Raw genomic sequence first — 26,626 nt, 5'->3', positions numbered from 1 at the left:
AGGAGGATGGGGGAATCGACACTACCCAGGCAACCAGTGGCATCTGCTGCAGACCTTTTCCCAGATGCCTGCTCTCTACACCCTCTTTCCAGTGGGGAGTGGACAACCCGGTCACCGACAATGGCTGTGGCTCATTCTGGGTTGCGAAGAGGTCACTTCTCTAAGAAGCGACCCACAAAATGGGTCTGGCCATGAAATCAAAGCACCCTCTCAATTCAAAGGGACTCCTTAACTTACTGAGGTGAATGCTTCATTCATTCATTAAAAAAAAAAAAAAAAGAAGTAATTGTAGACTATGAATTCTCTTCCGAGTATGTTTTAGCTAAGCATGTAGTCACTCTTTAACTGTGATTTTCTAAATATTTGATGCTTTTGGTATTGATTCTTTATAACGCAAAAGCTATTTAGGGGCAATTTAAAACATTTTCGGGTCGTTGAGATTTTTCTGTTCCAGTAAGACCTTAAAGATGACTTTTCTCAATGTCCTTCACAGTGTGACACAGACTGGTGGTATACCACTACATTTTCAGGGGATACAGTGAACACCGAAATCAACTTAAAGACATATTCCCATTTCAGTCCTCGGTCCCTCCTGATTATGACAAGGTCTCAGTTCGATGCTTCTGTGCTTTTAATATCTTCCCAACAGTTGCTACTCTCTTTCTTTAATAGAGAAAAGCCTGAGGCTCAGCACCTCCTAAAGGCAGAATTAGAGCCAGAGATGGCGTTAGCTTCCTCCAGACCATGGGCAGGAGAATGTGCAGGGGCAATTCCTGAGGGAAGTCGGTATGTTGATATGTGTGAGAGGCGGTGTCACTGACCCCAATTTTCAGCTGTTACCTTTATTCATGCCTTTGCGGTATAACTTTGTGGTGTCCTTCCACTGTGGGGAAAAGCATAACTTCACATCCCTGGGCTTGATCATGTGACTTGTTTTAACCAATGGGCTATTAGCAGACATGCCTAGTCCCGCCCCTGCTCCCCAAAAGCGAATGAGACATAACATGGAGCAGAGCTATGCCGTCCCAGGCAAGCCTACCTGAGATCAGAGGTGCCCCGCAGATGCATGAGAAAGAATTCGTTTTGTATGCCACTGAGTTTTTGTGATTTTTTAAAAGTGCAGACAGGCATCAATTTTGTGCCAATAATGGACACAGACACTAGAAGAAATAGTAAATAGAACCTTGGAAGGCCAAAAATTGAATGTCTACTGCAGTCCATGTTAGAGACAAAGAGACTGAGGCACAGAGAAGTAAAAATTCTTACCCAGGGAACTTGGCTGGTAAGTGGTGGAGGTGGAATTTGAATCCAGGTATTCTGCCCTCAGACTCTATCTGGAGAGAAAACACTGACCTGAGGAGTGAGAGGTGATTTGTTCAGGTCACTTGTGTGATGAAGACCCTGGCTGTCACCTGCCTTTTTGCTGAGCCCTTGAGACTGCCAGCTCCCACACAGAGCCCTCTCCTATTGAACGTGCCCCTAACTTTATTCCAACAAGGATTTCTTATTATATGCATGTATGTGTATTTCATAATGATAAAGCACTTGTATGTCATATTTGACAGGAGGGCTTTTTTCATCCCAAGTTTAAAACACTACTGGGAAATAATTAGCGCTACTAGTGTCAAAAACAATGGGGCCCCATCAGAAAAGACAGTCTCAGAAACTCTGGGATCTTAATTGAACAATTACCTCTTATGCCTCTGAATAGTTCATTATTACATGCCCTGTTATTATTAGCTGTTATTATTGTTTTAGATGAATGCTGGGGATTTTCTAAAAATCAAAAGCCATTTTCAACCATACTGTTCATCCCCCCTGAACGCACGCTTCTGACATTCCCGATGTGGTAGGCTCTGCACCTCCCTCACTGCAGTGTATTCTGATCACTTCAGTTGTTTGGACCTGGACAGGAAACTATTCCAGGCCTCTGTTTGTACTGTTATTCATCTTTGACTCCTCATGAAAACATTGCATGAGAATCAAGCACTCCCTACCTTTTATTTTTTAGGGGTCCCGAAATCACTGGGGACAGAGTGTAGAGACTGAAACAAATGGAGGCGGTGGTGATGGAACCAGAGGACAGGAGAGGAGAGTAGTGGAGACCCAAGCCTCCGAGATGAAGGGCGGGAGGCTGGGTCAGGAGAGCCAGGGCTGCCAGTCTCGTGCTCTTGGAAGAATCACAAAATGAGGGAAGCAAATAACACAGATATGACACCTACCATGTGTTAGGCATTCATATCTCAGGAACCACGTGTGGAGCTTATGACTGGTGCTGATGCCTCCACAGAAGTCACATCCCCTCTTCCTTATTCGCGACACCTCATTTTCTTTAGAATTTTCCACTTTGGCTCAGGAAGCCACTGTGACTCTATTTCTCTTACTAGGTGTTGGTAGAGGAATAGCCACGTGGACCAGTTCTGACCCATTAAAATAAGAGGAATTCTGAAGGAAAGGGAAGACTGGGAAAATAAAGAGAAATATAGGAAGATGCTGTCTTCTTTGCTGGGCACTGTCAGGTCTGGATGTGATGCCTGGAATGGCAGTAGCCATCTGGTGACCATGAAGGGGCTTGGTGGAACAGAAAATAAAAAGGGCATGGATCCTTGACGAGGCCATCAAGCAACCGAATTAACCAACCCTACGGCCACCCTACCTTAGGGCTTCTTATGATTGTTTGAGATCGTAAATTTTATTTCTCATTTAAACCAGTGAGTCAGGGTTTCCTATAACTCTGCCCAACTCATGCAGGTACAATAACAATTTTATGCCCACTTGAAGAAAGTGAAACCCAATGAAGTAAACACCCTTATTACCTAAGGACGCACAGCCTGGATGTGGTGGAGCCAGGATTTTAACACTCTGTCTTAGGAGGAGGAACTTTCTGGAGGGTGGCAGGACTTTTTTTTTTTCTTTTAACTGAGCATTTTTTGGCTTTTCCAAAGCATGTACACAGTTCATTTCTCACAGAAACAGTCTCTAATGGCTTCTAACAGGTGAGGTTGGAGCCGGGACTCAAATCCAGGTCCCCAGATCCCAGCTCAGAGTTTTTTCAGCACCTCAAGGTGCTCAGTGACGTTAGAGAGTCCCCCTCGTGCTTAGCCTTGCCCATTTGGGATGCCCCCGCTGGATCCCACAGATTTGCCTTTGGCCTGCTCAGGGTGGGGTAGCTGATCCTGGAGATTGGCCACCAGGGGCCACTGTAGTCACATCCAGGGGCTGCCTCAGAGGCCTGAGGGAAATTTAAATCTAGGGGACCTGGTCCAGAAAAGCCCCTAGCTGAGCTTCTCTTTAGGTGTGCCCTGAGGCTGTAAGACTCGGGAACGCTCCTCCCCACCCCTTCCCAAGGAGAGGAGGCAGCCCAGATCCATCTCTGGAGAGTCTAGGACCTAGTTGCTGTGTGCCCTCAAGCAAGTTGCTTCCTCCCTCTGAACCTCACTTTTCTTCTCAAATGAGGGCTCCCTCTCTCTCCCCGGGGGTCTTCCCCCCTCTTTTAGGCCTAGTTTGATGGCAGATGAAAACCATTTAGGATGTGGTGACCCTAGAATTGAGGCCCAGTAATTCCAGGTCAGGGTTGGATTCCAGTCCTTTCTCTGCTACAAACTTATTATGAGTCTTTGTGTTGCAGTTGGGGAAACTGAGTAAGTCTCTCTCTCCTCTCTGGCCCTCAGTTTCCCCATTTGAAACACAAGAAGTAGGACTCAGTATTTCCTGAAGTCTGGTTTATCCCTTGGGATGTTAATAGAAACAAAAACTTAGATGATCAAAAAAAAATTAGGGAAATGCTATGTTAAAATTGAAAGGGTATCTTGCCTGCAGGACTTTTCAGAGCCTTTAAAATGCTAAGGTGATTTGGGCCACTCCAAGAGGGCGGGGGGATCTGAGTCTGTTCTCAAACTTGTTTGACCTGGAAACCCACTTTCCAAGGTGAAAATCTGCTGGACCAGGTGGTGACAGAAATAACAAGTTTTGGGGCATCTTCTCCAGAACAGGCTCTGTGTTGCCTGGGGAATCTGACCACCCATCTCCAATGTTCAACCCACGTGGTACATGCTTTGTAATGTTAGCCTCACTTTACAGTTCAGAAATAGGCATCTCAAGGTCGGCAGTCACTTGCCAGAGGCCACATGCTGGTGAGGGATAGTATCAGGACAACCACAAGGTCCCACTGCCTTTGGGGAGACCCTCTCATAGGGCTAATTTGCTGTCATCCTGATCACACATCACCTGGTACCATCCCAATCCGTCAGGTGCCACTACCCTGTTGGACAGATAAGGAATTGAGGCTCAAGAGAGGCCACACGAGTCACTCAGAGTCACACATAAAATCTGTGGGGTACCACTGCCAGTTTTCCTGCTTCCTCCGCTCCTGACACTGTCTGGAGAGCTGGTGGTGGTGATAATTTAAACAGAGGATTTTTTTGTCCACCAGGCTCACCCACCTCACTAGCCAGGTTGCACCTTCCGGTGGCCAGGGACAGCCAGGGTACTGTTGGGGTCGCCTAGGGCCCTTTAAAAGAGCCAGGATGCGCAGGCGCAGGCGCACCGCAGCGCAACTGAGGCGCACATAAAACGTAGGTGCGTGCAGCATCCTGGCCGCAGCTGGGAGCTGAGCTTGAGTCGCTTTCTGGGCAAGTTAGGAGTCGAACGTGTCTCAGCTTCCCCTTCCCAGGAGGGAGTTCTCTAAAGGCTGGATATGAGTCGGGAAAACATGGAGCCACCCTGGAAAGGTCAGTGTGTTCCTTTAGCGGTTCTACACACAAATACTTGCGGAAGCCCACATGCCCCCCTGGGGCAGCTCCGATGTCTCTGTAATAGCCTAATAGCCGAGGTTATGTGGCTACCATACTGGACAGCTCAGCTCTAAGGGGTGTGAGCCCAAGACAGCTACCTGCAGTGTCCCAGGAGAGACTTAGAGGAAGGATTGCAGCTGGGGCTGGGGGCCTGAGTGGGACGGCGTTCTTCCCCTCTGCTCCTTCTTCCAGCATGAAGTCTTGGCAGCCATGGGTATGGGACCCAAGGCTGGACCAAGGTTCTGGAGTCAGGCCAAATTTGGGGTTTGGAGGTGGGTTTATGTTCTGTGCGTAGTGTGGCAGTTAAGAACTCTAAATCGGAAGGCCTGTGTTTTTTCTATCCCAGCTGTTTCTCCGTGGCTTTGGGAAAATGACTGCTTTTCTCCGGCCTCACTAGCCTCATCTGTGACATGGGAAGGTGCAATTGAACAGGTGCAAGAACTAAATACAGCAGGTCCTCAAATAACTTCATTTCGTTCAACGACGTTTCAGTATAGCACTGATGAGATGCCGTAGGAACTGTTCATGTTAATTAGCCTGTGGCGAAATTGGTTTCCTCAAACATCGTTTTGCATAAAGCTGCAGAACCTATCGATGATACTGAGGACTTGCTGTACTGTTCTGCGCCGAACCTGGTGACCAGTCTACCTGCAGTAACTGTGGGCTGTTGGCAATTGTAGCAGTGATGGCAACATTCTCGTCACCTGTGCTGCCCCTCCAACGGTGTAAACGAAGGTGACTGTATAAAGGGCAGGGGTGCCGTGATGCTGGAGGGCCCTTTGGGATCTGCTAGCTCAGCTCCCAGGGAGGCTGTGCCAGGACAGGGTTAGAACCCCACCTGGGCCTGGGGCAGGCCCAAACTGGCTGTGCCTCATGCCCCAGCTTGTCCTGCACATGCAGACCGGTGCAGCTGAGGATGAGGTTTTCAGTCTCGTGTCTGTACCCCTATGTATGCCCCAGAGTGGGTGAGCCTGGCGGTGGGCCCAGGACATGGGGACCCAGGCTACCTTGACACCATGTTGGTGGTCCCAGGGATGGTCCTTGGGGCCAGCTGAGCCACAGGCCAATGCCCAGCCCTGAACCCGGCGGTAGACACTGCTACCCTGCCCCATCCCAAGTACCCATGCGGTGCTTTCGTCTCTGAATTCCATCTCTGATCTGGCCAGGGATGGAACGGCCCAGAGCCACTCACAGTAGCAATGGCAGGATTTGAACCCATGAAAAGCTCACTCCAGAAGCTGCGCCTGCCGGGTTGGCCTGCCTCCAGGGGCCGCCCCGGGTGCTGTGATGCCCCAGGTGGGTTTGAGCCACGTCTGAGGGTGGAGGCTGGGGGTGAGGACGGCGTGTCTGGAGGCAGCCTCACACTGCACTGTTCAGGGAAGCTGAGGGCCAGGCTTCGGTTCCGTCTCAGCTGCTCTGCGTACCTGACCAAGTGGCTGACATGTGAACAGGGCAAATGACAGTGTCCACCTCAGAAGAGCTGAAAGACTAAATGGAACTCTGAATGCAAAGTGGTCCGGCACCACAGGCACCAGGAGGCGCCAGGAGGCACCTGGCCTGCTTCCTCGGGGCTCCAAGCCGGTCAGCAGGGAGGAGGTAGCTGGTTTTACTCCTAAGGGGAGGAAGAAAGCACGAAACAATCCCACAGCTGAGACACCATCTGTGTTTTCCTTTTTTTTTCTTTCTCTTCCTTTTTAAAACAATATAGTGCAGACCCGCACTTCTCACAGTAGAATATAATGGTCAATTTTAGTATAAAAAAAAAACATTCTCAGAGATTTGTAAATGCACTTAGTGCTTGAACAGGCCTTGGAGAGAGATACAGTACCGCTTCCGGAGTGCCAGAGGGGCCAGGGCTGGGGGAGGTTGGGGCCTAGGGACTCAATGGGGGGACCCCTGCCTGCCTTCCCCTGCTTGATGGTATGGGGCAGGCCTTGGAGGGTAGCCGGCAGGAAAGGAGTTGCATTGGCTCTCCCAATTAAAACCAGTAGGTTGCCCCCTTGCTGGTCCTAGGAGAACCCCCAAAGAGGGCAGAGTAGGGTCCCTCCGACGGGGTCTAAGATGGCAGGCCCGTCGTTAGCCCCTGTGGTACCTTTGTGCGAATAGGGAAATGGCACCCCTTCCTCAAGATTCGGAAAATTGCTGTAATAAATATACAAGTCTAGGATGCAAGTGGTGTCTCCTTGGACGAGGTGCCCTTGTGCGGTGCACAGCCTATACAGCTGTGCCCAGCAGCCCTGTAAGATGTACTGGAGAGAAAAGGGAAGCTGGGGAGTCCAGGGTTTGGAGAACGGGGATGGGGGTGCGATTTTTCTATGTTGGGAAGGAACGCGGGGAGGGGAAGGAGAGGAGAAAGGAGCAGCGGGACCGGCAGTCCCTGGAACCTCTATCAGAGTGGTCTTCACCTGGACTGGCCAGGGGAGGACACTGCGAGCCCAGGGACTCCCTATAGGCTCCTTCTCTTCCTTTTCCAGGTAACTGGGGAGCGTGTGGTGGGGAGGAGCTATCTGACCCCTGAGGGCTGCTTTGATCCCACTCTGACTCCAGACCATCACAATTCCTCCTGCATCCCAACCCAGCCTGAGCTCTTCTCCTGGGAGGGCCAGAAGGGACCACTCCTATTTTTAGTGGCTTCTCTCTCCCTGCCTCTGCCAGTGTGGATGGAGGAAGGCAAGGACATCAGCAGCTGTCCTGGAGCCCTCCCCATGTCCTGGGGCGGTTGATGGGGGAGGGGCCTTTGTGAGCAAGGTCACCCTGCCAAATTCCAACAGGCATGGCAGCAGCCAGCCTGGCTTCCCTGTGGGCATCAGTGGGCACAGGGTGGGGCTAGGTGCCCCTGCACGCTGCCCACTCTGCTCTGTGGCCTGCCGTCCCCCATCAGTGCCCTGTCCATCTGTCTCTGTGTCCGCCAGGTGGGCCTTATCTGTAGACGGGCAGGCGGATGTGGGCGTGCTGGTGGTCGAGCAGCCGGGGCACTGCCACTGTCTCATAGCCCTTGCCCAGCATCTGCTCTTTGATGCAGGGCGGCCGGATATCATTGATGAGATACTCCAGCGACTGCAGGCTGCTGCTGAGCACAGCCGTGTTGCACACGCTCTTGCTGGGCAGGCCTGAGAGCGCCTCTGCGGGGGGCCCTGCCAGCTCCCTGGCTACCCCGGGCCCCAGCTCCGTGACTGCCACTGCTGCTGGGTTGTAACAATCACTGGTGGGGGTCACCAGCACGCTGTTCCAGGGGGCGGTGAAGTACTGGCCCGCAGGGAAGCTGGTGGGCAGCCCCACGCCACAGTTGAGGGGCGACCCACTGGCCCGCTCATACGCCCGCCCCCCGCAAGCCTCGGGGGACTTGCTGGCTACTGTGCCTCCGCTGTAGGCCCTCAGTGGCTGGGGCGGTGGTGGGGGTGGCTTCTGTGGCCACAGCAGGTAATCCAGGCCGCTGTCCACATACCCTGCAGGCTTGGTGGCCCCAGACAACGTCAAGGCCGCTGTGCTTCCCTGGCCCAGCTCAGCGCCTTTTCGGCAATCTGGCAGGCCCGAAGCGGCCGAGTAAGCCATGCTGGGGAAGCTGGGCACCGGGCCATGCTTGGCCGGGCTGGGGTGGGGCACAGCCACGCCTTGGCAGGCAGTAGGTGCGGTGCCCGGGGCCTGGCACTGCTGGTTGAGCTGGTAGAGGATGCTGTGGATGGAGGGCAGGTTGGAAGGCGGCAGGGCCAGGCCACGGCCAGGCAGGGGGATGACAGAGGTGGCAGTGGCAGCGGCTGTGGGGAGGCCAGGCGGTGGGGCAGGTGCCTCAGGTGGCTTGGGGTAGGCCAAGGGCCCCAGGGTGCTGGGTGCCGGGTAGGGCGCGATGCCCACCTGCACGGCAGCTGGCGACAGCTTGGTCCGCTTGCCTTCGGCACTCTTAAGCACGCTTTTGGCGGGCCCAGCGGGTGCGACCACACTGGAGGAGGAGACGGCGGCCTTGACGATGGCCAACAGGCCCTGGTAGCCAGCAGCATGCTGCGGGTAGGGGCTGTAGCGCTGGCCACTGGTGTCGTAGCCATTGACAGTGCGGCCGAGGTGCTTGTGCTGGGGCACGCGGATGGTGGTGGGGAAGATCTTGATGGAGAGTGGGCTGTTGGCTACCTTCTCAGCATAGGCATCCAGCTCGGCTGGGCTTGGGTAGCGGGAGGAATGCATGGAGCTGGCCACCGTCTCGTCTGTGGGGACAAGTGAAGAGAGGAAAGCACGGGTGAGCACCGACCTGGTGACATGGGGAGTCCTGGAGCCACACCCTCTGCTGCTCCCCAGAACCAGTCCTGGAGCTGCGGGGCTGCCCTTCCCTTGCTCATTTCTCCTTTTATTCACTTGCTCCTTCATTCACCCCTAAATATTTAAGATTTGGATCAACACGTAAAGTATGTAAAAGAAACAGCGCACGTATTAGCTTGCTGAACTTCCACAAACGGGACACACTCATATAACAACACCCGGGTAATATGAGGACACTGCCAGCCCCCTAATGGCCACTGTGCCACCTCCTAGTCCCTAACCACACCTGTGTTAGCAGCGCTCCTGACTTCTAATGACGTGAACTAGCTGCAGTGAGACGGACTGGAGCAGTGCGCACACACGTGCCTCTATCACTGAAGGCGGTGTCTGAGGGCCACCCAGGTAGCTGTGGTTTGTCTTTCTCATTGCCGTGTGCCGTTCATGTGTGACCACATCGCAAGTTATTCATCCTTCCTCCTGTTGATGTTATGGCATTTGGGTTGGTTCCAGTTTGGGGCTGATAAATGGTGTTCCTGCCCCCAGCGACTGCATTCAGTGGCTTGTTAGGAACACGCCCAGGAACAGAATTGCTGGGACATGAGAGGTGAATGCTCAGCTTTAGGAGAAAATGCGTCGACGGTTTGCCAAAGACGCTGCCGGGCTCCATACCCAGCGGCAGAGCACAGGAGTGCCTGGGGCGCCACACCCTCCAAGTGTCTGTCTTGGTGTCACGTGGTGGGTGTTCATTCCTTCTACCCCTTCACTTTTCCTCTCGGGGCCGCATCTGTAAAATGGGATGGTTCACAGCATGTTGCTCCGTGGGCATGGTGAGGGCTGGTGCGAGTGGGAGCTGCCGTCAGCTTTCATCTGGTGCTCACCTTTTCTTGTTCAGAAGGAAGGGCTTTGCCCTACCTCCCCCCACTGCCTGTCCCTCCCTGAGTCTGCCTGTCACCTGCAAGGCCAGCGTGGTAGCTACTGCCTTTTTTTGTGAGCTGTCAGCATGGGGCCAAAGAATGTACTTTGCGTGAAGGCCGACTGTCCCCACTGTCAGTAGGCACACCTGGCCCTTGCCACAGGGGAAATAGGTCATTGGTAGGCAGACCCCTTTCTCCCATCCTAAGCTCCTCCTCGGTCCTGAGATATTCCTCAGTGCGACCCAGGACCCTCCGTGGGGTGAAGTCTGCATGAGGCAGACAGAAAGGCTGCCTGAGCTTTGGAGCTGTCTGACTTGGTTGTGGCGCTGCATGGCCCTGTGCAAATCGCTTGCCCCGCTAAGCCTTAGTTTCCTGCCCTGTGGAATGGGGATAATGATTGTGCATGTCTGCAGGGGATGAGGCGCACAGTTGCTCGGTGATCGTGACCTCTCTGGGCCCTTAGACAAGGAGGACCCTACAAGGTCTCCCAGGTACACTGCCTTCCTCCCTGCCCTGTGGGCATCCCAGGGCCCACCAGTGTCCCCAGGGGGACTTGGGAGGGGGGCTTTACTACTCTGAGCCTGTTTCATTATCTGTAAATTAGGGGCAATGCTACTGCTAATACTACCTCCTACTGTGGCTGTGAAGGTTTAGCAAGTTATGTGTGGTAGAGCACGTTAGCAGAAGTGGGTGTTCTCCAAGTGTGAGTTCCTGCCTTCCCTATCCACCTGGGACGAGGGCCTTCCCGGGGGAGGAAGGGGCATGGGCTTGGGCACAGGTGGGCATAGCAATGGGGCTGTGGCAGAGTACAGACACTATGTTCTGTCCTTCCAGAGCCTCATCCACAACCCCTCATGGTCTCAAAGCCAATTTGATCAAAATACGTGCCAGGATGGGGAGAGCAGACAGCACAGGGACTCGGGGGAGCCACACTCAGCCAGGGAGGGCTTCAGAGATGGCTTTTCAGAAGAAAGAGCGACCCAGTTGAGGCAGTGGTGGAAGGAGTAAGGAGGGAGGAGAGAAACATATTTCAAGCAGAAGACACAGCATTGGCAAAGGTCCAGAGGCAGGGAAGCACGTCCAGGTGGGAACCGTAAGTAATTCAGAGGACAGAAACCCAGAGCAGGGTGCGTAGACCAAGAGAGGCGGCTCGGCAAGTGTGCGTGGGGCCAGAGCAGAAGGGGGTGGGGTGCCCTTCCCTGCAGAGCAGTGGTTCTCAGTGGGCCACCCCTGTCCCCCAGGGCATACTGGCAATGTCTGGAGGTGTGTTTGGTTGTTGCAACTAGGGGAGGGTGTACTACTGGTACCTAGTTGGCAGAGGCCAGGGATGCTGCTAAACATCCTACGATGCATAGCACAGCCCCCACCACCAAGAACTGTCTGGCCAGACTGTCAAGAGTGCTGCAGGTGAGAAGCCCCAAGGCATCAGCAGCCACGGAAGGTTGTAAGCAGGGGAGGGCAGGGCAGGCATCTGTGTTAGAACGGCCTTTCTGATCCGCCCTGCAGTGCAGGGATGTGGTCTGAGGCAGCACCAAGCACCCTGAGGAGGCTGGGGCAGCGCCCCTCCATCCCGCTGACCTAACCTGGGCTGGGCAGGTAGAGCGGCCACAGGCCCCCATCCTGACCCTGCCTGGGGCAGCCCCCACCTAAGTGGCCTAAAATAAACTTAGTGTGGAGAATGGAAATGTCACTTTGGCCATCGGGGGAAATCTTTCTCCAAGATTGGATTTAAACTACATTATACAAGCAATTTCATGGGCACTTAGCACCGCTCAGAGAGTCCCGCAAAAAAGGGACCAGCTCTTCATTTACTAGCCATAAATCAGCAGCTGCTATAATGAGCACAAAAATGTCACTTTTATGCAATTTTACAGATGAACAAAACTGGTGAAATTAACTGTGGTAACCTACTATAGTCAGCAAAAGTGGCTGCCGGGGGAAAAAAAATTATATCTGTATGTATTTTTGTTCTTCTTAAACTCTCTTCCCATGCAAGTTTCTGCCATTGTGGTGTGAAAACTCATTTGTCCTCACCATTATACTTTCATTTGGAGTTTATCTTGAGTATCCAATGAGCCACCAACTGTGAAAATGATTAAATCTACAAAATCTATCTAATGGATGGAATAAATTAGGTGTTTAAAACCATAAGAAGGGAGGGAAAAAAAAAAGGCAAGGCCTGTTACTAGTTCCCATTCATGGAAAGAAGGCGCCTCTCTGGCCCCTGGCTGGTCAACAGGGCTCAGCAAGAGTGAGTTGGTCCCTCTGGCTTTTGTGGGAGCTGATGGTGGTGCCCCTGTAACACGGAGGCTGTCCTTGGGTGAGCACGTAGTATGTCCTAGGCTCCGTGCCTACAGTTTTTCTTGGCCCCTCTGAGAGGTGGGAGGTGGTTCCCATTTCACAGATGAGGAAGCAGACAAGTTGTGGCTTTTGGCAAGCAGCCTCCAAGATCTGCCACGCCCCCACCCCAATGAGTCTCATGTCCAGGTAGTCACGTCCTTGTGTGGTCCCCTCTGACTCCCAATGGGCCTGGCTGACCTGTACGACACATGAGATGCTGTGGAAGTGAAGGAATGTGACTTCCAAGGCTAGGTCATGAGAGGCACTTTGGCGTCCTCCTCAGTCATTCTCTTGGCTGGCTTGCTCTGGGGGAAGCAGCTGCCATGCGAAGACACTGGAACAGCCTGGGGGACGGTCCACATGGGGACAAACAGGCCTCCTACCAATAGCCACGTGAGCCTTCTTGGAAGTGGGTCCTCCAGCCCCAGTTAAGTCTTCAGGTGACTGCAGCCCCATGAGAGGCTGGGTAGAACTGCCCAGCTGAGCCAGTCCTGATCACCTGATCCACAGAAACCATGAGGCACTACATCATCATTGATGTTTCAAGTCACCAAGTTTTGGAGCAACTTGTTATTCAGCAGTCGATAACTACTACAGGCCCCCATTTTACAGATGAGGAAATGGAAGCTCAGAACTTCCTGAGGCCACACAACCAGTAAGGGGCAGAGGTGGGAATAAGACCTGGCCTGCTCTCCCAGGCATCTTCACCCGCCTCTCCCACCCCTCCCTGTGCACCCCCAGGCAGGCCCCAGCGGAAGGCAAGAGACTCATGAGGCACCCCCTCTCCCATAGAATGAGGAGGAGGGTGATCCTGAGGGGGGACCATAAAGTCAGCCTGGGGGCTCAGAGAGGCAGGGGGTGACCCATCGGAGGCCATGTGGCAGGCAGCTCTCACTCCTGCCCTAGGCTTCTGCCTTGCTTCTAGAGACTACCAGCTGGTAGCCCTGAGCCGGTCTCACGGGGATGCGTGCTTGCTTGGGCCTCCTCAGTGCTCTTTGGTGTTTTGGATTTAAGAGCCTTTGGGTGGACTTGCAGGTCACCAGAGTCCCGTCGCAAACCTGGCCTGGCTGTGGTGCTGCTGTGGCCCCTCCTTTATGCCTTGTTCCTAAAGGGTTTTCTCCAGAGCCACCCTGGATGCCTCAAATGCAACCTTTCCTCCAGAATACCATGGCCATGGCTTGGGGTCCCTGGCCACTCGGGCATGCCTGGGCCCCCAACCCCAGCTTGGATGAACGCTCCAGACTCTCCTTCGGAGGTGGGCCCAGCCCCCAGTGTTCAGTGCCATTGGGCCACCTTGTTCTGGCAAATGTAATGATACAGAAAAAGGCCTCACACGAACCAGCTGAGCCTACTGTCTGGGGCAGGCTTCCAAGCAGTGGCAAGGATGGAGGGCAGCGTTCACAAGGTTAATGTGGGAGGAGGGGCGGGCCTATGGGCCCACTGAGGACCCCAGGACCCAGCTTAGATGCTATTCTCCACCTTCCCTGATTCCCCTAGCTGGGCAAGGGGACCTCATGGGGGTCCCACCAGTGTCTGGGCTTCACCACTGCATTCACTGATTCTGACTGCTGTGGGCTTCTCCCCCACCAGATGTGGGCTCCCTGAGTTAGCTTGTTCACTGCCGCATCCCCAGTCACACATAGTAGGTGCTCAGGAATGTGTTGAATGGGTGCTGAGGCTGTGGCCAGACAGACCCATCCAGCCTCAGAGACATCCTGCTCACAGCTAGTCACGATGCCTAGGGGAGACTGTCCTAGGATGAGCTAAGCCAGAGAGATAGCTCTGTGGAAAGCTGCCTTCTAGAAGCCTCCCTCCAGCCCCACAGCCACCAGACACTTCCTGAGTCCCTCCTGTGTGCAGGCGCTCTCCCAGGCCTTGGATGTGAAGCAGCTATCAAAGCAAACCAAAGTCTCCGTGCTCATGGGGCTGACAGCCTAGTAGGGGGAGATAATATTATATAACATGGCGGGTAGTAGCAAGCCCCATGAACAAGAATAAAGTGGTGTGGTTTTAAAACGTGTCCACAGATTCTTTGACAGGCTTCCTACAAAGAGTAGAGCCTGTTTTTTCTTCACTTGAACATGAACTAGTTTGGTGACCTGATTCTGCTGAATGGGCCACATGGAGAGGCCTTGTGTGGGTGTTTCGGCCAGCACCAACCACCTGATGATGTGTGAGGGAACAAGCCTACGGAAGATTCTAGCCCCCCAGGCCAGATCTTCCAACAGAGGCCCTCCCCTCTCAGCGACATCATGGAGCAGAGACCAACCTCTCTGCGCCCTGTCTGTATTCCTGAACATAGTAAATGGCTGCTTGACGCCGCCGAGTTTTGGGGTGACTCGTCACACAGCCGTAGTAAGCAGCACAGAACGGTACTGATGAGACATGAGACAGGAGAGCGGTGCCTAGTTTGGGCAGGGCGATGAGCAAAGAAGTCCTCTTCTCTCTGATGAAGTGGCGTTTGAAGAAAGATCAAGAGACGAGGGAGTGAGCCATGGGGATAGCTGATGGAAGAGTGGTTCTGGCAGTGGGGACAGTAAGCGCAAAGGCTGAGGGGAGTGGATGAGGCGAGTCTGGGAAAGCAGAAGAAACAGGGGAGGGCCACAGAAGATGAACTGGAGAGGTCGGCGGCGGGTGCAGGGTGGGGGCGCGCGCAATGTTCTAACGCCCGGTAGAACGGCTATTACCAAAAAGACTAGAAATAACACGTGTTGACGAGGAAGTGGAGAAAAGGGCCCCTTGTGCATTGTTGGAGGGAACGAAATGTAAACTGGAACCGCCACTATGGAAAACAGTATGGAGGTTCCTCGAAAAATTAGAACCGCCATAGGACCCAGCAATTCTACTTCTGGGTATTTATCCAAAGGAAACTAAATCACTATCTTGAAAAGATATCTATACCCTCATGCTCATTAAAGAATTATTTTACGATAGCCAAGATGTGGGAACAACCTAAGAGTCCATCGATAGATGAATAAAGGACATGTGTATACAGATACATAATAGCATATTATGCAGGCATAATACAAGCGTGAAATCTTGCCATTTGTGACAACATGGATGGACCTCAAGGGCACTTAGGCTAAGTGAAATAAGTCAGAGAAAGACACATCCTGTGTGATCTCACTTATATGTGGAATCTAAAAAAATTAAAAAACTAAGCTTATGGACACAGAGGGTAGATTGGTGGTTGCCAGAGTGGGAAGGGGTGGATGGGAGATACGGGTGAATTTAGTTAAAAAACAAAACAAAACAAAAAAAGTGCACTCTGAGGACCTGGGCTCTTGTTCCACATTGGATGGTTGGAGCAGAGAAGGGACCCAACTGGACATAAGTTTTAACAGAAACCTGAGGGCTACTGGGTAGAAAACAGGACAAAAAAGGGACCTCAGGAAGAAGTCCTGGCAGTAGCCTAACTGTCCCCAGGAGACAGAGCACCCAAGAGGCCCCCCAGCAGCAATATGCCTTGCTGGGCATTCAAACTTAGGTTCTAGAAGGTTCTGACTACATGGGGAAATGTGTACGGTACTGGTATGTGGAGAGAGGAGGTTACAGGGGACTGTACCTCTGAGCCTCGGCCTCCTTCCTTGCTCAAAGGGGTTTGAACCAAGATTTGAAGAAAAAAGCCCTGGATGCCAGCAGGGGCCTGGTCTGAGAAAAGGCATTTTACTCATGTTTTTCTATAATGACCAGTGATAGCCACAACTGCCTGTGGCTTTAGGGTGGGGCTCCCATTCCTACTGGGGTCCTGCCCTTGACCTGATGCAGCACAAGTCAAAGTGTCCTCTGCTTGCCTTGGCCTTGGCCAGCCCAAAGCCCACCTTGGTTCCCTGGCCATTACCATCTGGCTAGGTTTGTTCCTGAGCAGAGCACAAACGTGGTCAGGGGCCTTTTGAGAAGGCAGCATGGGGAGAGGGGTGAATGTGGGCTCCAACATCTGGGTTCAAATCCTGGCCCTGCCACACACTGACTGTGTGGCCTTGGGCCCCTCGCTGAACTTCGTTTTTTTTGTGTGTGGAAAACGGGGACAGTGCTATTGCTGCTGCTGCTGACCTTGGAAGAGTTTTTGTGAGGACTGTAAAGGGTGCCTACCCTCAGTGGGTGCCACGGTTGTTGGGGATGAGTTCACTAAAGCCGCCCCCCTCCACTGCCTCCAAGCCCCAGCTGCCTCTCAAGGGTGTCAAGCGAGGGCAGCAAACACAAATTCCCACATGTTTTTGCTGCTCACTGGAGGACAGAAGGGCCAGGAATGAGCCAGAAGGCCCAGGCAGGGCGGGGCCTGAGGTGTTCAGGGCAGGCGTGCCCCACCCAGGGACATTCACTTTTGACATGATCAAAAATATAACGAGGCAGACCATACACCTGGTGGGTGGGATGGTTGTGGCCTACAGGCTGCCAATTTGAGATTTCTGATAATGGAACAGAAGAGACCTGTGAGCCAGGATCTGAGCCCTGGTCATCCATCCTCTGGGCCCTGGTCATCCATCCTCTGGGCCCCTGCTTTTAGTTATTGGGCATCATGTATGCTGTGACTCAGGCTGGCTACAAGCTGACGCGTCTTCCCTTGTTAACCAGAATCCCACTGGCCCTTTAGACTCCAGCTCAAATGATGCCTCCTTGAGCTGAACACCTGGACACCCTGCTCATCTGGTCTGTGTCTGTCTCTTGTGCCCCATGCCCTCATAGGAAGTGCCCCATCTCTGGGTCCCACCAGTACCTGATCCAGAGTGATGAATCTGAGGTTGAGTGGAATGTCTACTTAGTGCCTGACATACAGTATGTGTTTGAATTCTATGCTGGGAGAATGAAGTAAAAGGTGTTGCCCACACCCCCCTGGTCTGCTGGCTCTGACCCTCCAGGTCTCAGCTGGGATCCCTGCCCGCCCCACCCCCCCCAATCCAGGTAGCCTTCTCTGACATGCACCTAGCACCTCCATGCAGTAGCTGTCTGGTGACTTGTCTCCTAGGCTAGATTTACAGACCTTTGAGAATACTTTCTCACCATACTTAAAAGAATGAGTGTAACCACAGCAGGTGCTTAGGGAGCATTGTGTGAATGATGGTGCAGAGTCCGGCAAATCCCATTTCAAGGCTCCCAAGGCAGCCACTACACAGAACCCGCGCTCCTGTGTGCAAAACAAAGGTGACTACCCTGTGGACTGGGCTACCCCTGCCCCATTTCCGCCCATCAAAGCCTTGTCAGGAAATTTAAAAGGCTGGCTGGAAGTGAGAACAAGTCATCACTGCCACTGAGTTAATGCTGTGAGCCATTTACAGGTGCCTCAAGTAGACGTGGTTATTAACGACTACGTTAAGCCAATTAAAAGCAGCCTTTTGAGTGAGATTTAATGTTGCTACAGGGAGACATGAAAGCTGGGTGGGACCGGGCAGCACCCTGACTTTCAGAAACAGCAGAGGAGTGGCATGGGTGTAGTGGATGGGGGCTCTGCCTTAGAGACCACGGAGGTGAGACACCCTGACTCGGTCAGGATGCGCAGGTCTGGCACCCAACATTACCACTTGCTGTGGGCGACCTTGAGTAGCCCCTTAACGTGACCCTCAGTCTCTCCTCTGTAGGGAATGAGAGGTGGGCATGTCATAGTTGCACTGTAAGGCATGTGGGACTTGCTCACCAGGGGTCATGGAGGTGGGAACGGTGGTGGATGGGGCAGAGGGGCAACACTGGCCCAGAATTCCTGGCCCCACACTCTAGGGTTCTCTGTGGGACCCCAGGCATCTGCTGTGGAGATACACCAGTTCCTCGGTTACTGTCTAGGTGAACACAGGTTCCCACTGACCCACTGGACGTACCCCTGGACAGGTTGTTCCCTCAGTGGACCTCAGATTTTTTGGCTGTGAATGGAGCTAACTGTAGCTTTCCCATAGAAGTAGTGGAAGAATTACAGGTGTGCCAGGCACACAGTAGGTGTTTAGCAAATGCCATTTTTCTCATAGTGTAGGTTTTACCAATTATCTCCCTTACGGCTCAGGAAGTCACAGTGGGCATTACCTGTGTTGAAATGCGGGGGTTTCCAGTGCTGCTGTAGGATAGAAGGGGTCCCTGGGCACAGGGCCTGGCCCCAGCCCACACAGAGGAGCAGCCCACATCTGCATTCCCCTTGGCTGCTGACATTCTGTCCTTGGAGGTGGCAGCCTCCTGAATGCTCAATTAACGTGACACTAATTAGCTGGTGGCACCAGCAGAATCCCTAATGAGGCTGCCCAGAAGAGGGGGCGCAAAAAAGGTGGCTGGGCCAGGGTGGGAACACAGCTGTTCTCTGGCCTCTGCTGGGAAGGTGGTGGCAAGGGGCAGAGTCATTGCCAGCCACCCTGACCTGCCGCAGCCCCAGCCCACTGACCTGGGTGGCAGCCTGAAGGCCTTTGACTCCAGATTTGGGTGTGCATCCAGGTGACCCAGTTACCAGCTAGGGAACCTCAGAGAGGAGACCACAGCTCCCTGGCCTCCGTTTCCCCTCAGGACAGAGAAAGAGGGAAGATTAAAGAAGAGGATGCACGTTGGAAGGCTTAAGAGACAGTGAATACATAGAAAAGGTTGGCTGCCTGCCTTCTAGCTCTTGGCCAGACTAGGCAGTACAGGGTAGTGGTTATTATCACTGGGCACTACACAAAGGTCCATTCTCTACCCAAGTGTGTGCACATATAAGAGCAAACTTCCACGTGCTCATTTGGGGACATCCTGAACATATAAAGACCAGCAGGTGCTCACAGGTGCACACATATATTCACACACATCTTTATACCCCCTCAGCCCCAGCTGGAGCTCTGGAGCTGTAGTCAGGGCTGGGAATACTTTAATCCCTCCCAGCCTGATTTCCTGCCTTTCACCTGTGCCTCAATTTCTCTTTCCTGCTCCCTGGCCGGGCTCCATCTTTGAGAGCCCACTGTCCCCAGGTCCCCGGTTTGCCCGTGATCCCGCCTAGCCTGGCTGCATTGCTGCCAGCCCTTCTGTCTTTGCCCTTTGGAACTGCTGCCTCATCTCCCCCTTCTTTATACCTTCTTCTGTCTGTCTCCATCCACACCCAGGTTGGTCAGACTCATCCACCCCTTCCCTCCCCACTCATCTCCTGCTCTCTCTCTCGGTTCCACCCACCGCTGGCTCTTTCTGCAGCCACATCCATGGCTCTCTGCTCTGGATACTGGTCTATTATAAGTGCTGCAAACATCCTCTCTCAACTTTTGGCTCATCTTGACTATTTTATGGTATATTTTGCTGAGCTGCAGTTTACTTTTAATATGGTCCAACTTTTCCATTACTTGTGTTTTTTTCCCCTTCTGTTTGCAAATACTTTCTATCCTGAGGATGATATTCTCTATCATTTTCCTCAAAGAATGCTACGGTTCTGTTTTCCATGATACAGTAGACCCCTCTTTATCCTTGGTTTTTGCTTTCTGTGGTTTTGGCCACCTGCTGCCATCTGAAAAGATGAAATAGGAAACTGCAGAAGTAAACCTACGTTTTAAGCCACATGCCATTCCGAGTGGCATGGTGAGAACTTGCACCGTTTCACTCCGTCCCGTTCAGGGTGTGACTCATCGCCTTGTCTAGCGTCTCCACACTGCATATGCCACCCACCCATTAGTCATGTGGTAGCCATATTGCTTATGAGAGAAAAACACTACATTCGCACAACTTTTATTACAACATATTATTATAATTGCTCCATTTTATTATTTGTTTTTGTTAATCTCTTACTATGCCTAATTTATAAATTAAACTTTATCACAGGTATGTATAGGAAAAAACATAGTGCATAGGGTTCAGTACTACCGTGGTTTCATTCTCTGAGGGTCTTGGAATATATCTATCTGCCATGGATAAGGGGGAACTACTGTATTAGATCTGAGCCTTCCTAGAAATCTTTTTTTGTATATGGTGTGAGGTAGGGCTCCAATGTCATTTATTCCACATGTATAACCAGTTGTTCCAGCACTGTATATCCATCCCCAGTGATCTGCAGGGCACACTTTGTCCTAGATTGAGCTCATGTGTATAGAACCTTTTCTAGATGCTCTGCTCCATCCCCTGGCCCCTTCTGTCCCTTTGTTGATCTCATAATGTCAGCCTTAAGCCATGGCAGAACTGGCCCTTCCCCCAACTTCATACTTCGTTGTCAAAAGCACCTTGGCCGTTCTTGGCCCTTTGTTCTTTATCAACTTCAGCATCAGCTTTTCAAGTTATGCACACAGATGGTCAGGATGTAGAGATTGAATTTTTTCTATATTGAATCTCTGTCTATGTGCATGGCATATGTCTAAGTTTATTTAGGATTTTAGATTCCTTACTAGACTATAATAGTATTGTAACTTAGATAAAATGGACAATTCATAGGTAGACACTACCAAAACTGAGTTAAGAAGAAATAGAAAATGTGACTAGACTTGTAACAAGTAAACAGGTTGAATTAGTAATCAAAACACTACCCACAAAGAAAAGCCCAGGCCTAGATGGCATCACTGATGAACTGTACCAAACATTTAAAGAAGAATTAATGTGTATTTTTCATAAACTCTTCTAAAAAAAGAGAATAGGAGGAACACTTGCAGACTAATTCTGTGAGGCCAGTATTACCCTGAGAGCAAACCAAAGATACAACAAAATAACTGTAGACTAATATCTCTTATGAACACAGACCCAAAAATCAGCAAAATACTAGCAAATTGAATCCAGCAACATACAAAAAAGAATTATACACCATGACCAAGCAGGACTTATCCCAGAAATGCAAGGTTGGTTTAACACCCAAAACTCGATTAATGTAATACACCATAGCAACAGGATAAGGGACAGCTACCATATGATCACCTCAGTAGATGCCGGAAAAACATCTGACATAACCCAACATCCCTTCATGATAAAAATACTCTACAAACTAGGATAGGGGGGAACTTCCTCAACCCGATAAAGAGTATCTAGTAAAACCCCACAGCTAACATAATGGTGAAGACAGTATTTTCTCTCTAAAATGAGAAAGACAAAGATGTCCACACTTGCCGCTTCTATTCAACGTTGTGCAGAAGATTCTAGCCGGGGATATTAGACAGGAAAAAGAAAAGGCATTCATATTGAAAAGCAAGAAGTAAAATGATCTCTATTCATGCATGACATAATCTTGGACACAGAAACTCCTAAGAAATCCACTAAAAAATTGTTAGAATAAACAAGTTCAGCAAGTTTACAGGATATAAGATCGATATACAAAAATCAATTGTATTTCTATACCCTCACAATGAACAATGCAAAACTTAAGAAAACAATTTCATCTACAAAAGCATCAAAAAGAATAAAATACTTAGAAATGAATTTAACAAAAGAAGAGTAAAACATAATATGAAAAATAGAAAACACTGCTGAAAGAAATTAAAGACGATGTAAATAAATGGAAAGACATCCCACGTTCATAGACTGGAAGACTTAATTTCAAGATGGCAATAGTTCTTAGATTGATCTACAAATCCAACACAATCCCCATCAAAATCCCAGATGGCTTTGCAGAAATTGACAAGCCGATGCTAAAATTCATGGAACTCAAAAGAGCCAAAACAATTTTGAAAAAGGACAGAGTTGGAGGATTCATAATTTCTGATTTCACTACTTACTACAAAGCTACAGTAATAGAACAGCATGGCTGGCATAAGCATAGACATATAGATCAAGAGAATAGGTTTGAGAATCTAGAAATAAACCCTCACATTTCTGGTCAATTATTTTTGCCAAGGGTGCCAAAATAATTCAATAGAAAAAGACTGGTCTCTTCAACAAATGGTGCTGGGGCAGAAGATATTCATATGCAAATAAATGAATTTAGACCTCTTCCTCACACCATACACAGAAATTAACTCAAAATGGAACACAGCACTGAATATAAGAGCTAAAACTAGAAAATTCTTAAAACAGCAAATTTTCACATCCTAGGGGTAAATTAAGCAAAGCCTTCTTAGATACAACGCCAGAATAACAAATGACAAAAGAAATTTTGATTTCATTAAAATGAAAACCTTTAGTGTTTCAAAGGACACCCATGAAGAAAGTGGGGTGGAAAATCGCCCTAGAATAAGAGAAAATATTTGCAAATCATGAATCTGTTAAGGGACTTATATTTAAAGAACTTTTACAACTTAATAAAAAGATAACCCAATTAAAAATGGCAAAGAGCAGAATAGACATTTCTTCAAAGAAGATTATACAAAGGCCAAAGAAGCACATAAAAAGATGCGCAACATCCTCAGTCATTAGGGAAATGCAAATCAAAACCACAGTGATATACCATTTCATACACACTAGAATGGCTAGAATCAAAAAGACATGGTAAGTTTGGTGAAGAGACGTGGAGAAATTGGAACCCTCATACATTGCTGGTGAGAATGTAAGATGGAGACCAGTTTGGTGGTTCCTCAAGAAAGTTAAGCATAGAGTTACCATGTATCCCAGAAATTCTACTCTGAGGTGTATACACAAGAGAAAGGTAAACAAAAGTCCACAAAGAAACTTGAATGTTCATACCAGCATATTCATAATTGCCAAAAATGTGGCAATGATCCAAATGTCTGTCAGCTGATAAATGGATAAATAAAACACGGTATATCCAAACAATAGAATATTATTCGGCAATAACAAGGAGTGAAATACTGAAATATGCTATAATGTAGATGAACCTTGAAGATATTATACTAAGTGAAAAAATGCAGACACAAAATGCTACATATTGAATGATTCCATTTATATGAAATATCCAAAATAGGTGAATCTAGAAAGACAGAAAGTAGTTTAGTGGTTGCCTAGAGCTCTGATGAGAGCTGCTAACGAGTATGGGATTGCTTTGGGGTGTGATGAGAAAATGTTCTGGAATTTGATAGTGGAGATGCTTGCACAACCCTGAATTTATACTAAGAAGTATGCACTAGTATACTTTGAATGGACGAATTGTATGGTATGTGTGTTACCAGACACATAAAACAATTTCCAAATATCATAGTAGTAGTATCTTTTTGTAAAATGTATTTTCCAATTCTTTGCTATAGGTGTAGAGCAGGAACATGCAAATCTGGCCTGCTACTTTTGTAACTAAAGTTTTATTGGAACACAGTCCTGCCATGCAGCAGGGTTGAGTGGTTACATAGAGACTGTATGGCTTGCAGGGCCAAAAATATTGGCTCTTTACTAAAAAATGTGTGACGACTTTTGTTGTAGAGGGATACAATTGCATGTGTTTGTTGATCTTATATTTGTAATATTGCTGAATTCTTATTCTCTTGCGGTTTCTATGCAGATAGTTTTACTTCTCTCTAATCTGTATAACTTGTTATTTATGTTCCCTGTGTTACTGTGCTGGCAAGGACCTCTGTACAATGTGGAAAGGCAGAGATTTGGATCTGTCTCCTCTGATTTTATCTACCCTCAGGTTGGCTTGCTGTGGATTGTGGTCAGATACTCTTTAAGAGATGAAGGGAGTTGCCTGACTTAGTTTGCTAAGAGCTTATTTGTATTTGCTAAATCACAAAAGGGGACTAATTCTGTCAGGGCCTCTTCCAGCCCTTGTCTCTGAGCCTCTGTCCTCTCCTAGGCTTGGTTCCCATGGCTGGGGTGGCACTGGACCTTCTTTCCATCCCCCAGGCTGCACTCAGCAGCAGCTACATAATTGGATCTGTTGTGCGGCCAAAGGTTTGTTTTTAATTTTATTGGAATTTTAAATTGCTTTGTTTCTTCCGTATTTCATTAGTGTCAGTGGAAGCAGCTGCACCTGCAGGAATGCTGGTGGGCAGGGGCTCCCCTCTCTCAGGGTCAGGGTTGTTGCAGGAGGGTGAGGTGTGGGGTGGGAGGTGGGGAGAAGAACCACTCCCTGATCTTAGGGATTAGTAAATCCTTAAGGGTTAGCAAGCCCATGAAGTTTCTCCTCCATGAAGTTGAGAGGGAGAGAGGGAGGGAAGGAGGGAGAGAGGGAGGGAAGGAGGAAGGGAGGGAGGGAGGGGGAGGGGGAGAGAGGGATGGGGAGGAGGGGGAGGAGAGGGAGGCAGTGGGGGAAGGAGGCGGGGAGGGAGGTGCAGGGAACCTCTTGTCCCCTGTGAGTGTGGGAGGCTCCCACACCCACAGTAAAGTGTTTGAGTCTGCTATCAGTCCCTGAGGGTTCTCTCCTTCTGTTCTTATTCCTGTGTCACAGCAGAGGAGACTGAGGGCTAGACAGGGCTGTTCACTCTTTTGCCCAAGATATGCCCATGCCCCATGCAGGGTACAGCCGGGACTTGCCCCCCAGACTGTGTTGGTCTCAAAGCCTGTGCCCTAGGAGTGCATGGGGAGAGGGCAGGGTGGGCACACTACTCTCACCTACAGAGGAGCAGCCCGAGTTACGGAGAGGCTGCATTGCTTACACAAGGTGTGGCAGAGTGAGAGTAAAAGCTCACATCAGTGTCCTGGGGCAGCTGCCTCAGCTCCTCCTTCCTTGGCCCCGTTGGATGACAGGTCTCTGAGTACCACCTCACCCCCATCAGTCCCCACAGAACCTCTCTGGAGCTCTCTGCATAGCCTGTACTTTAGCAGCACGTGACTCAAAGTTTATATATCAACACCATGATGGAAAAGTCAAATATTTATTAGTGGAGAAGGTGCTGAGCAGCTGAGAAAAACAAGCTTCTGTCCCAGGGGAGGGCAGGTCCTGTTTGGAACCCAGGGACTGTGGCTAGCTGGGAGGAGTCCAAGATCGTAGGCTGAGGTAGGGGACAGGTAATGGACTTTCCCTCCCCCAACATCATTCTTCCTTTTTCTCTAGGTCACTTTCTCCAGTCACCTGGAACAGCCAACCTCCCAGGCTCCTGGACACATGGCTGCCCGTTCCCCAGCCTCCTCTACTTGCTTGACTTCAGATCCTAGAGAGGTGAGATACAGCCATTTCCTCTTTGCTGGCCATGTTCAGGGCATATGTGATGGCCAGTCCTCATGCAGCCCTGAGTAGTAAGGCTGCTCTGATCCCCTTTTACAGGAAGAGGAAGGAAAGCGTCTCAGACTGGGCCATGTCTTCCCCCAGCCAGGCTTTTGACATTATCACTCTAGAGGGCCAGAGTTGGATAGCTTCTTAGGTCCATCTAATCTGACCTTTTACTTTGCAGGAACACAGGCTCTAAGAGGCTGACTGAATAGTCCAAGGTCACATTGGACATGGCCCAGTCAAGACCGTTCTCCCTTGGTAAAAAAACAGCACAGATCAATATGTCTGGTCATGAAACTTGGAGCCAGCCCTTCCTGTCTCGATTCTGCCTGGGGGCCATAGGGACAAGAGGGTGGGCCTAGGGCCGGAGTGCACAAGAGTCATGCCCAGGAAGAAAGGGCAGGAGCCTCCTCTGCCAATTGTCCGGCTTTGACCAGTAGCAGGGCACCCAATCCAATTTGCTTATCTCCCTTCCTGCCTCCCTCTTTCCTGTGCTCTTTAATTATAGGCAGAGTCAGTGTCTTTTCCAATAAGTGCAAAAATGTTGAAGGGTCTGAGTGGGCAGGGGAAGCAAGACATCCTGGGTGGACCTCTGCACTCCCTAGTTCCGGCCTTGGAGCAGGAAGGAAGGACCAGCCCATGCATCATCCCAGTCCCTGTCTCTAGCCATCTGGCAGCAGTGAGCAAGGCAGGGGACCCTGGCAACTGGACGGTGGCAATCAAATGTTAAAATGCACAGATCCTTTGAGCCAGCAAATCCATTCTGGAAACATACACACATGTACAAAGGGTGTTCATTACAGCCCCGTTCAGAATAGCAAGAGACTAGAAACAACCTAAATGTCCATCAACAGGGGGATGGTTAAAAATGTTATTTTTTCTCTGTGCAATGGAATACGATGCAGTTATTAGAATGAGCGAGGGAGGGTGTTCTTTCTGTCAGATGGGGAATAATCTCTAAGGTACATTGGTAAGGATAAAAGGCAAGGAGCTGAGAAGAGTGTGTAGGGGTGCACAGGTCTACATAAAAGGTATTCATTGCTTCTCACACGTGCGTATTTAAGAAACTGCTAACACTGGTTTCCTCTGTGCAGGAGAGTTATTTTTCACTGTAAATTCTTATGTTTGCTGTATTGGGTGCCATGGACAATCTATTCAGTGAAGCACTTGATTTTATAAGACAATGAGATGTTCTCCCTGGAGATCACATAAAGGAGTGAAGGGGGCTGGTCATGAAACATTTTCCCTTGAAACTGAAGGCCCTCCCACCCAGGTTATCTGTCATTGCTCTGTTTTTGATGAGACAAATATTTCTCTAAACCCCTATCTCTGAAAGAACAACATCAGTGAACTTTCAGTTTTGAGAATGTGGATAGAACATTTTAGGTCCCTCT

The 26,626-nt window shown here is 50.2% G+C and overlaps 1 protein-coding gene across 1 annotated transcript in view; it reads right to left on the bottom strand.

The window, feature by feature from the left end:
* Positions 1-6,454: 6,454 nt before the first annotated feature.
* The window catches only part of FAM222A (family with sequence similarity 222 member A), a 56,745-nt gene continuing 36,573 nt past the window's right edge, over positions 6,455-26,626 (bottom strand). Inside the window, exon 3 of the mRNA XM_016125041.2 lies at positions 6,455-8,989. Coding sequence (XP_015980527.1) covers positions 7,713-8,989 — 1,277 coding nt within the window. The 3' untranslated portion in view covers positions 6,455-7,712. The remainder of the gene's footprint in view (positions 8,990-26,626) is intronic.

Source organism: Rousettus aegyptiacus, unplaced genomic scaffold, assembly GCF_014176215.1.
Source record: "Rousettus aegyptiacus isolate mRouAeg1 unplaced genomic scaffold, mRouAeg1.p scaffold_m13_p_5, whole genome shotgun sequence".
NCBI classification, from domain to species: domain Eukaryota; kingdom Metazoa; phylum Chordata; class Mammalia; order Chiroptera; family Pteropodidae; genus Rousettus; species Rousettus aegyptiacus.
Note: the sequence above shows the minus strand (reverse complement) of the source record. Positions and strands in the feature narration are given on the sequence as shown.